We start from the raw sequence: 11,258 nt of genomic DNA, 5'->3' as shown, positions 1-11,258 counted from the left end.
GAGGCAGAGCTAGTCCGCTAGTTAGAGAAACAAGAAGGGGAAAAAGAAAGATAGAAGGCCAACCCGGCCGAAAATATAAGAGTGATGTGCAGGATATCATGCTCGATCCGTACCTGGAGCCGAAGCCTTAAGCTGGAGCTTGATGGCAAGCGATGTACGGAGTATGATGATGGGATGTAGAGCAAGAAGTTAAGCTGTAGCTATGGGGTGTATTATTTGCTGCATGCAAGCCATGGACGCCGTTGTCAGGGAGTCGGGGTGCTATGGATGCGATAGGTAATAATCCTCCGAGACAGCGAGTCTCTGACACCGATATTCACAGATCTATCCCTGTCTTGGGGCTGCTCGTGTGATGGTGCCGGCAGTTGTTGCTGCTGCTGCTGGTGATGATAATGATGATGATGATGTTGCCGTCGTCGTCGCTGGTGGTGTTAGTGTTGTTGTTGTTGTTGTCGATATCAAGATGTTTACACACGGGAAACCCCTGAACTACAGCCCGTTGGGTGAAACTGGCGGCCAAACTACAGAGATCAAGCAGTATGAACGAGTGACGACGATGAGATGACGGTAAGACATAGGAAAGTAGGAGCAAGTTCTATTCCACACGAACGAAGGTAACAAGGAGCAACAGACGGAATGGATCAGCTGGATGACTTGACTCGGCAAAGGGAAGAATGGCAAAGAAAAATGAAGAAAAGTCATAAAGTAGATTTCGTGTTTGTCGTAATCCATTCTATCTGGGTTCCATAAAACAGGAACAGGAAACATTTTGTGCAGAGAAGGGGGAAAAAGGTCGAAGTGGTCAATGTAAATCATGCAGCATTGCTGCAATCGGCTGGATGAAAGGTAAAAAGGTCGTTAGACAGGACGGTATAGAAGTGGAAAAAAAAAAAGGGCCCGCGAATGTCCTCGAGATAAGAGACAAAGCAGGAACGAAGCGAAAAGCGAATGATGAAGTATCTCCAAGCCAGAATTCCCCGATAACCCCATCCCGTCCCATGAGAAACAGCGCAAAAAGAAAAAGAATGCTATGCTATCCCCATAACTTTCTCCCATGAAAAAAGATGAAGACAAAAAGAGTTTGAAGACGTCTAGTTTCATGGGGAGTGAGCAAACAAACTGCTAGATGTACAAGAAACTGCAAAAGGCAAGTACCTAAACTACATCAGTCCCCCATGACGGGTATGATATAGCTTAGATGAAGTGCCATTCGACACCGTGGATACGGCCATCAGCCTCGACACCGCTGTTTGAGGAGTTAGTGAATGCCACCAGGAACCGAATTCTAAAAGTGGGAATAACTTACAACTTGTAGAAGAGGAAGCGGGTCATGTCGATGTTGTTTCCGGTACAGCCAGCACACTTGTCCTTGACAGTAGCAGTAGCGGTCTTGCCCTTGTAGGAGATCTGGACCTGCTTTCCACAGTATGGGTTGTTGTTGCTGAGAGGGCCCATGAGCTCGATGGGGAGAGCAATGGCATCCTCGCCGTTGGTGTCAATGTTGGTACCGCAAGCACCAAGACCACCGTCGTAGAAGGTGATTTCACCAGTGCATGGAGAGCCGGCAGCACATGGACCAGTGTAGGTGCTGCCTCCGCCGCCAATTGGTGGGATGCTGACGACTGGTGGCTTGGTAGCTGGTGGAGGAGGTGGTGGTGGTGGGGTGGTCATGGCCGGTGGAGGTGGAGGAGGAGTGGTGGAGGTCGTTGGCGCTGGAGCAGGAGTAGACGTGGTGGTTGGTGGCGGTGGGGGAGGAGCGGGGACGGAGGAGGACGAAGGCTCAGCAGGGGCACTGTAAGAGCTGCTGGAAGAGGGTGCTGGAGCCGGAGGAACTGGCGTGTACGAGGGCTGCTGTGGAGCGTCGGTTGGGACAGTCGGGGCAGCTGGCGTGGTGTAGGCTGGCGGGACAGTGTAGTCAGGTCCTGGAGTACCGTGAACAGTCGCGGTCTTGGTGATGGTCTTGACAACGACCTGGGTGGTAGTGTGCCAGACGGTGGGTTTCGGCTGGACCGGAAGTGCGGTCGCGAGAGTAGCGCCGAGAGCCGTGGCGACAGTGAGGGCCTTGAGGAACTGGGGAGCCATTTCGACGGTGGTTCTTTTTATAGATCTGATATATGTGATATTTCTCGTTCGACGAGGGACAGACAGCCAAAGAGTGAGCTGCAAAGGACGGTTTGTATGTTCAGAAAGACGGTTGAGAATCGGACCAAGCGATTCCAAAAAAAATGAACACAATGCACCAGGCAAAGAGTTGAGAGAGAGTGAGTAGAGACGGGCGAGAGTCAAGGACACCAAAAGGAATGCTGTGCCGCAAGAATCAAGCTGCTCTGGAAAAGAGAGAGAGAATGGCTTGGTACGAGAGAATGTTGGTAACGAACAAGAGAGGGAGCGAGGGAGAGAGAGAAGGAAGAAAGAAGAGAGACGGACGAGGAGCGGGAGAGGGCAGGGTAGATAAAGGGTTTGGAAGGCTAATAACGCAGCCCTTGAGCAACGACACTTCCCACAGCGCCAACAAAGCATCGAGGCAGAGCAAAGGAGCCATGCGGCAACGCTTACTGGCCACAGCCCCTGGAAGTGTGCCTGATGTACGAGAAGAGCCTTTTTTTTTCGCTTTCTGACCCCTGAGCCTAGCCCGCTTCCTGACTAGCCGCCACCATCCAAGAGACGCGGCTGACATGGCGTCCTCTGCTTGTTGCTGAATCAGAATAATGATACGGGGCGCTGCCTCAAGCCGTCCTCCTGTCTCTCCTGTTGGTCTAATTGTCCTGCAATTGTCCTGCGCGGAGGAAATTTCCCGCATTCCGTTTACACTGCTTATGGAGGGCCGGCTGGCGGTGTGTGTAGGTTGGTGCGACTGCTGAGCAAGAGGCAGAGTCAGTGGAGGGAGAAAAGATCCTGCAAAGGGATTTTTTTGGACGTCTGAAACCCGGATCGGCCGCATATCACTTTATGTTCCTGCGCCGTCATCCACTCAGCATCCGCGCTGTAAGCCACTCATCTCGCGAGGGCCACCAATGATATCACGAAGCTCGCCCTCCGCTGCGAGGTTCCTCAACTTTACTGTGGGTTTGCATTTTCTTATCGTGGAGTCCCTGTTTTGGAGGCTATTTTTCGTGCTTTTCGTGGAGGATAAGAGACCGTTCTGGCTCCCGCTGGCTGTCCCTCTGGCTTCTGTTGGCGCTGGTTCGTGGCGATAGGGGGTTCAGAATCAGAGAGCCAGAGAAGATCATGAACCAGGCAGGGGACAGGGGACAGGGGCTTCAACCAGGAATCGGGCGTCTCGGAGCCCAACATCTCGGCATCCGGGCGTCTCGACAGCACTCTATGCGCTGGCTGCCAGTCTCGACGTGACCGCTTCCATTTGGTGTGCGATCTTCCCTCGCTGCCACGTTCCAGCAGCTCAGAGGTGCATCCCGAAGGCGCCAGTCGGCTCTTCAATTCGCTCCTCTCTCGCCTGTCCGTCACTGTCGTCATCCTGCTGCGTCTCGTCAACGTTGTGAAGCTTTAGAGAAGAAGAAAAGCTGAAGTTGAAGTCGAAGTCGAAGTTGAGCCCTTGCTGCCGCTCTTCACCGCCTTGCCCCTTTCGGCATCTTTAACTACATCTCTTCGACTTCATCTTCATCTACTTACGAAGAACATCTCATCACAACCGCAACGACAGCAGCATCGGCGTCAGTGTCAGCGTCAGCGTCAGCGTCGTCGACATGGCTGTCAAGACCCAGCGCTCATGGGGCTGACAGCCGTCAGTTATGGAGCCCATCCCGCCCTTGCTCCACTCCCAAAGAAATCCACGCAAAACCCATGTCCAAGGCTGAGCTGGCCGGTCTCTTCCAAGGTGCCCTCGCCATCCAGCGCGTAATTTTACGCTCTCGTATCTCGGAGCGAGCGCAGACTGCGACTGCCGGTATATATACGGTCATGATGATACTTTTTTTTATTTCCAGCCCATCAAGTCTTCCCATGCATGCTCGTTTACATCATGCATGGTTACGGAGAGTACCAGTTGTGGGATTCCAACACGCCCTAAAATAATAAAGTGCCCTGCAAGTCTCCGTTAGAGAACGAGAGAGAAAAGAAAACTTCGGCTCAAAATAGAACATGTCACCAATTGTCACTTGAGCATTCTACGCCAAAAGAAACAGGGAATAAAATAAACATTAAAAAAAAAAAGCAATGGAAATAAGATTCGGTGCCTCGATGGAAAAAATGGAATGTTGTATGTGTGTTGCACTCGGGGCAAGGAAAATATGACATTCTAAGTCCCACGCCGTGATATGTCCATTCGGTGCATACAAGAAAAATCAAGGAATCTGCCATGTCAAATACCCAGCCCGAGACGAAGGAATCACAATGTTCGAACGGAAAAAGATCAAGGAATAATAATGGCACCAGAACGCCAACAGAAACCGCCGAAAGTTTTTCACAAAAAAAGAGGAGCAGGAAGGAAGGCGTCTTTCTTTTGTTCAGAACCAATCACCGTGGTCTCGCATGGCTTCAGATACCTTGATGAAACCTGCAATGTTGCTTCCTGCCACCAGAGATGGTAGCTTGTCATCCTCCACCTCCGTGTACTCCTTCGCTGTCCTCAACCCAGTCTCAAAGCATTCCTTCATGATAGCCTGTAACTTCCCGTCCACTTCCTCTGCAGTCCACGTCAGTCTCTGGGAGTTCTGAGCCATCTCCAACCCACTGACTGCAACTCCTCCCGCATTTGCTGCTTTTCCAGGCGCGTACCACACTGCGCCCTGATCACGATTGTGTTCATTTCTGTGCGCCTCGAAGTGTTCAATGGCGTCCAACGTGCAGCCCATGTTGGATCCTTCGGCGACAAAGCGTGCGCCGTTAGCCACAAGCACTTTGGCCTCTTCACCCGAGACTTCGTTCTGAGTCGCGCATGGAAGCACAACATCCACTTTGCCAACGTGAACCCATGGTCTTGCACCCTCGATATATTCGCATCTGCTGGCGAAGGCTTCATGGCTCGCAATGCCGGATAGCGGCTTCCTCTCATCCTTGAGTGCCATAATCAAGCGGATCTCCTCGGGTGTGATGGAGGAGTCCTCGCCGCCCCGGACAATGAAACTTCCCTTGCTGTCACTGAGAGAGACAACAATGCCGCCAAACTCGATCACCTTGAGAGCAGCATATTGAGCCACGTTCCCTGATCCAGATATAGCTACTCGCTTGCCTGCGAAGCTCTCCAAACCATTTGTGGCGTGCTTGATCATGTGCTGGACATACTATACAGCAGCATTGCCTTGTTAGCAATCATGCGTCATCACAAAAAATCATTCAGATTAGGAGACTCACATAGACAAGGCCGTATCCAGTCGCCTCTGGTCGGATCAGACTTCCGCCCCAGCTGTTTCCCTTTCCGGTCAGCACTCCTTCCCAGATATGTCTCTGCCTCTTGTAAGCGCCAAAGAGGAACCCGATCTCGCGACCACCAACTCCGATGTCACCAGCCGGCACATCCACGTCCGCTCCAATATGCTTGCTTAGCTCCATCATGAACGCGCTGCAGAATTTCCGAATCTCGTTGTCAGATTTCCCCTTTGGATCGAAATCGGCGCCTCCTTTACCACCACCCATGTTCACTACCATACAGCTATTACATTAGCCCGGCCACTCTCGATCGCTGTTAGAAACAATACTATCGAAGAGGATACGTACGGCCTGTGAGAGCATTCTTGAAGATCTGCTCAAAGCCCAGGAACTTCAAGATGGACAAGTTGACTGCAGCAGCCAATGTTAGCTTATTATTCTTATCCGGTAAGAACAGGTGGGATAGCGTCTAACCTGTTGGATGGAATCGCAGGCCACCCTTGTACGGACCCAGGGCTGAGTTGAACTGCACCCGGTAGCCCCGGTTGACTTGCAGCTATAACAGCAGCTTGTCAGCACCTTCCTCTACCTTTACCCGTATGAATTGGAATCAACCTACTTGGCCCTTGTCATCTTCCCATGTGACACGGAACTGGATTATTCGCTCTGGGATAGAGGCAACGAGCAATGCCTTCCTGTATTCCGGGTGTTTCTTGAAGATGGTCGAGTTCTCAAGTGTCCAAGCAAGCTCTATATATCACCTTGTTAGGATCCTGGCTTCACCTCTTCCTCACCGAGATCGACTCAAAGTACGTCATCATATCAGCACTAACCTTTATAGGCCTGTTCGAACTCCGGCTCCATGGGCAAGTTGGACATGTTTACTCCTTATCAAGACTTCCTCTCTACCTCTGTTTATGTTGACACTGAACAGGAAATCCTGCGATCGCTAAGTGGGTGCGGTCGTCGATGTGTCGGTAGCTATGAGCTTGATAAAGATAACAGGGATCTAAGAGGCCAGCAGCCGGGGAACATGAGATGGAGCAAAGGACGAGATAGGAGCAGGTAGGAAGAAAATATGAGGATGACGATGAAGGACGAGGGAAAGGTTAATAGCTTAATAAACCCAGCCAGACTCATGAGCTTGGATGGAGGCTCAAGACAATTTCCCGGTTCCTCCCAACCAACATTGTAGAGATAACTAGAGATAACAGTCGGGATCTCCCCATCCCCAGGAACGCCAACTCGCACCTACGGCGCCGCAACACCTCTGCTGATAGCCAATTATTCACTCTCCGCTTCCCCATTATCTATCACAATTATTCACTACTCTCTACGCTTGCGCGCTATCAACGGAACATCTTGCACCGCGCATCCCACGCAGGCCAAGGTCGGAGATTAACGCTTGCCCCCAAACCTTCTATTCGCTCAGAGATTCGGCCGCCCAAGCCGTCCGCGCTGTTCATGCGAGATAATGCCAAAAGGAGATAAAGGGGCGGAGTCTGCCGAGCCGAGCATTCAGCATATGAAAGTCGACTAGCCATGGAGCGAGAAGTAGAGATAAGGGACAGCCGATGGCAGATATCTGTCCGATAACGGAGATAGCGAATGCAGTCCTCTTTCTTCTCTTATCTAGGTGTCACTCTGGCTACCTAAGTTAATAACTAGTCAATTAGCTAGCCGTCCGGCTGGTTATCTTTCGGATGCTTGGATGGGATCGGCCACTGATAACTCACGAACCCCCGGCGCTCTCCGTGTCTGCTATTATTGTATATGCCTCACATAATATGGATATATAGGGGCATGTACCTGCCGCCGGCTTACCGGCGCCTCCATTGTCTATGAGTTGACTAACAGGCAGATGACTATTCGCTAGACGCCTCTTGCTAGTTAGTTAATTGCGTCAGTAGCGGCACCCTTTGTACTCTGAGAAGCGACGTTCAATGAGTTAATATTGATTGGCTAACCAGACAACCCCAGGTGCTATGATAGGGAATAATCATCTAGCACTAGAAGAAAGAACCGACACGTAACAATAATAATGGCAGATAGGCAATATCAACTCTTTCATTCATATCAAATAGTTGTGCTCGACAATAATAAGGCTGCGATAACAAGTGCCGCTTTTAGCGCTAGAGTTCGGCCGGGCTGATAGCTACCTGGCCTAGTAAAAAGACGGGAGCTTCAATTTTAGGGCTGAGATACCACCCCCTTATCACCCAATTAATCAATACCTTTCGTGGCCGTCCAGTACGGGTAGGTCATGTATGCTTGTATACACCTGTTGAAACGGGGGGGCCTTTTTATGCATGGACTTCGGCAGGACCCAATAAGTAGATCTCCTTACCTATATATTGGTATGATTCGTGTTGTTGAAAGAAAAGAATGTGATATCGCAAGTCTTTGTTGAGTAGAAATCGGCAAGGTTGAAGCACATTGTTACTCTCTCCAAGGACTAAATTCTACAAGCTGGGTCAATAAAGGGCGAAGGAAATGCCTCGTGGTGTAATGGTAGACGGTGGGCCACTGTCTCCCCTCGACCTACTTGGTATGGCCGCGTGGGAAAGAAGCTATATCCAATAATCTGGCCATGGACATCGATATCTCAACTGTCAAATACAGAAATACACACGTCAGCATAAGCGGCGATATTTCTCCCTTCAACCTCCCCTAATGGTAAAATATATACTTAAAAGTGATTACATATTTCAAGAGATAATTGTGAGTATGGTGATACTCCAGGTTAATGCAAATGTCGACGACGCCCCTCTGCAGGAGATGCCGTGTGAAGGCAAACATCAAAGGCGGTCTATAGCTAGAGTTCATCTATCTTGAAAAGAACTGGCCAGAGCTGCGAGTGTTTTGGCCAGATATACACCGCAACTTCTAGCTTTAATCTGGCATTGTTGAGCTGTCACAGCGTCAAACCTCTCAATAGCAAAAAGCTACAGTGGTGACCAGGGTATTGACCAAACAGTCGACAAGGGTATTTGCCCGTTTACTATAGGTGATGACCAACATATAGCTCACACTACTCAATCGAAGTGAAAAGAGATTGCCACTTCTTCAAAACGTGCCGAGGATGTTATGGCATTATTGGAAACATGTGCCTAGCACCACTCCAGTGGGTAAACGGAAGGAGGGAGCATATTGGAAGCCGCAGAATCCGGCGGATGAGCGCCACGTTAATTTGGGAGTCCAGGATGAACGGCCATGGAACAGTGAATAATAATAACGTAGCAGGTCAATACCAGAAAGTGGCAACAGGACGCGCATACTGATTCCCTCGAGAACACAATGGAAACAAACGGCTTGGAAGCATTCCACCGGCGGGTTCTCTACGGGACGGACGCGGTATCCGAGTTCCTATTCTTTGCCACTGGCGGCTGAAATAACTGACCTGAGAACAATTAAGGCCGTGATCAAACGCTTCCGGGATCTGGACCAAACGTAACCGTCTCGCCAACCCGTTTCCCGGCGAGGGACCAGCAGATCAACAAGTCAGTAAGTCAACAAGTCAACAGACCAACATCAACAAGACACCACGAACACGAAGACATGTCACTCGCAAGTGTCCGTGCAGTCATATTCATATTCCCCATTCTCAGCTTGATTGGAGCGGTGAGACGTAAACAGGATCAAGGTAATCGGAGCAAGGAGGTTAACCTGAAGCAACTACTACTAGCCACTCCTAACGTCGACAGGGTCTGTCCCGCTACACGTTATGCTGTTCCTGCGGCTTGACCTCCTTCAATAGGGCAGACTGACCGGATAGAGTGGCGATATCAGAAGACGAGAGTTGATCGGACATATCACAAAGAAATACTCTAAATGGGGGGTGGAGGAAAAATAAAACAAGCATGGAATCGATTGGAGCAAGGGAGAGAGGGAAAGCAATGCGAAAGGTGGGAAATGGCGGAGACAGTGGTCCTCGGGTTGCTGCCGTGCACAGGTTGTTTTTTGATATCTTGGATTTCTGATATTGTATATTTCGCCGGATGACGAACAAGCCACACGGACGAGGCAAGCCACAGACAAGCAGCTGCAGCAACAGAAGCAGCGCGAGAGCGAGAGCGAAAGCAAGAACCAAAGCAAAGCAAGAAGAAAAATCTAACAAGCCACAAAACCCTGCAGCCTAACTAACGAGCCGCAAAGCTGCTAGTTTGGACGACCCGCCTCACTTTCGGCCTCTTCTCGGCCTTTCTGCCTCCTCTTGCGCGCGCGCCCTGCTTTCAGGCAGAGACAAGACGGACGGACTTGACGGGCCTGAGGGAGCGCTTGCAGGAAGATCCCAGATCCCGCCGTCTGGACATGACAACAGCAGGCCCCCTGGAGGGTGGGCAGTGGGCAGGCAAGATCCATCCCTCGCTAGCGGACAGAGAGTTTTGATATGTGGCTGGTGTGTGGGTGTGCACAGCCACAGCCACCGGCGGCGCTGATAGGCCTGCGGCCCGAAGGGACAAAACGCCGCCAGAGGAGTACGAGAAGACGGCCAACGTCCAGCGACGCTGACGAGGGGATCTCCTGTGCATACAACTGAGAGGCCCGCTGACCGAGACGACTCGAATTTGGGGGCTGCATTGGGTCGCACACTCTTGGTCTCTGAGGCCGGCCGCCAGTTGCTGCTCAACAGCGTTGTCTGCAGGGCGTTTGCGGTGACTGCCTCCAATCTCCTGTCCTGGTGATCAATCAACCCGATTCTACATTAATTGACACATACTAACTAACCCATAGGGCCTCATCTGGTGTGGCAAATTGGTTACCGAGAACCTGGAGCTGTGGCTTGAAACTACCTCCCCCTTCGTCTCTTATTTTTTACTTCTAGGTTTCTCTAGACGTCCTGGGTGGTACGGGGATGGGTTGGAGGGCTGGAAAAGGAGGACAGGATGCCGTTCAGTCCCCTATTGCTTCATCTCCATGCCTCGCAGATGATAGGTCAGCAGCCTCAGGCGAACGGACAACAAATATTATTGTCATCAGCCCTCTCTGCTCTCTTTCTCTCTTTGCGAATCAGAAGCATGGCTTTCTTCCAAAAAGTACTAAATCCACTTCCGTTCCTGCATCTCAATACCGCACTATAAGACCCTGCTTCACTCTGCATCACGCCAACAGTACATACGAGTACCGCAAAGTTCAAACAAAACAGCAATTTCTTCCAAGGAATCCTCTGTCGTACCAAAAAGTACCTCTGCATGCCACTCACTACAAAGGCTAACTAGCTCGGACTAAACATCGAATGATGAATGTACCCCGTAAGAGACGGGGAAGTGCTCGAAGCAGTGGGGTTAGACTTCTGGACCAAGGATCCCACTTGCATCTGGATTGTAAACCAAGAGGAAGCCCAAAAAAGGAAAAGGGATGGAAAAAAAGAAAAGAAAGAGAACAAGGAGGACAAAAGATCGGATCATCAGATCTTCAACCGATCGAAGCACAAGGGCACCGACCACGTTCCGAAAAGCACGAAAGTACTTGATACTTCCATACATCCAATTGGTCTTTTTTTTTTTCTTTACTTGACCAACTGCTGCATGCATCTGCCATTTTCAGGCAGAACATCGTGGACATTGGACAACCAGGATTCCAAGGACCAACCAAACCCGGACAGAGAGAAGCCAAAGACGCTCTCCTCCGTAGTTTAACTATGGTGTGCATTATGTTCGGTTCTCTCTAACCGCCTTAAAGTAGTGGTTATGATGCTGCTTAGGACCGAGCGTGTAATATGGCTGTCATCAACCAGCAAATTATTATGTTGGGTGGACGTCAAATACAGGGGACAAATGAGATGGATCGACTTGCCGCCCTTTAAAATAACCATATCCTTCCCCCGTCCTCCGTACCTCCGTCCGGCATAACAGACTACGATATGTCCAATCATCTTGTCTCACTGGCTCGTTGTCACCTCATGGGCCCACCAGGCTATTTCTCCACTAACG

The 11,258-nt window shown here is 50.5% G+C and overlaps 4 protein-coding genes across 4 annotated transcripts; 2 read left to right on the top strand and 2 right to left on the bottom strand.

The window, feature by feature from the left end:
* Positions 1 to 352: 352 nt before the first annotated feature.
* TRV_08097 (uncharacterized protein) lies at positions 353 to 565 on the top strand (the record flags this gene model as incomplete). The annotated part of the gene is made up of 1 exon (XM_003017851.1): positions 353 to 565. The coding sequence occupies one exon, from the start codon at positions 353 to 355 to the stop codon at positions 563 to 565; it is 213 nt and encodes a 70-aa protein (XP_003017897.1).
* Positions 566 to 1,194: 629 nt separating this feature from the next.
* TRV_08096 (extracellular cellulase CelA/allergen Asp F7-like, putative) lies at positions 1,195 to 2,800 on the bottom strand (the record flags this gene model as incomplete). Its single annotated transcript, XM_003017850.1, has 3 exons — positions 1,195 to 1,285; positions 1,307 to 2,468; positions 2,557 to 2,800. 3 exons carry the CDS (start codon positions 2,798 to 2,800, stop codon positions 1,195 to 1,197), a joined length of 1,497 nt encoding a protein of 498 aa, XP_003017896.1.
* Positions 2,801 to 4,463: 1,663 nt separating this feature from the next.
* On the bottom strand, positions 4,464 to 6,204 carry TRV_08095 (uncharacterized protein; the record flags this gene model as incomplete). The annotated part of the gene is made up of 5 exons (XM_003017849.1): positions 4,464 to 5,240; positions 5,311 to 5,597; positions 5,674 to 5,794; positions 5,945 to 6,075; positions 6,159 to 6,204. 5 exons carry the CDS (start codon positions 6,202 to 6,204, stop codon positions 4,464 to 4,466), a joined length of 1,362 nt encoding a protein of 453 aa, XP_003017895.1.
* A 4,364-nt stretch (positions 6,205 to 10,568) lies between these two features.
* Positions 10,569 to 10,964, top strand: TRV_08094 (uncharacterized protein; the record flags this gene model as incomplete). Its single annotated transcript, XM_003017848.1, has 1 exon — positions 10,569 to 10,964. The coding sequence occupies one exon, from the start codon at positions 10,569 to 10,571 to the stop codon at positions 10,962 to 10,964; it is 396 nt and encodes a 131-aa protein (XP_003017894.1).
* Between the last annotated feature and the right edge of the window lie 294 nt (positions 10,965 to 11,258).

The sequence above is a fragment of the Trichophyton verrucosum genome (genome assembly GCF_000151505.1).
Source record: "Trichophyton verrucosum HKI 0517 chromosome Unknown contig01299_1.f1.exp, whole genome shotgun sequence".
NCBI classification, from domain to species: Eukaryota; Fungi; Ascomycota; class Eurotiomycetes; order Onygenales; family Arthrodermataceae; genus Trichophyton; species Trichophyton verrucosum.
This window is presented reverse-complemented; position numbering and strand designations above follow the sequence as displayed.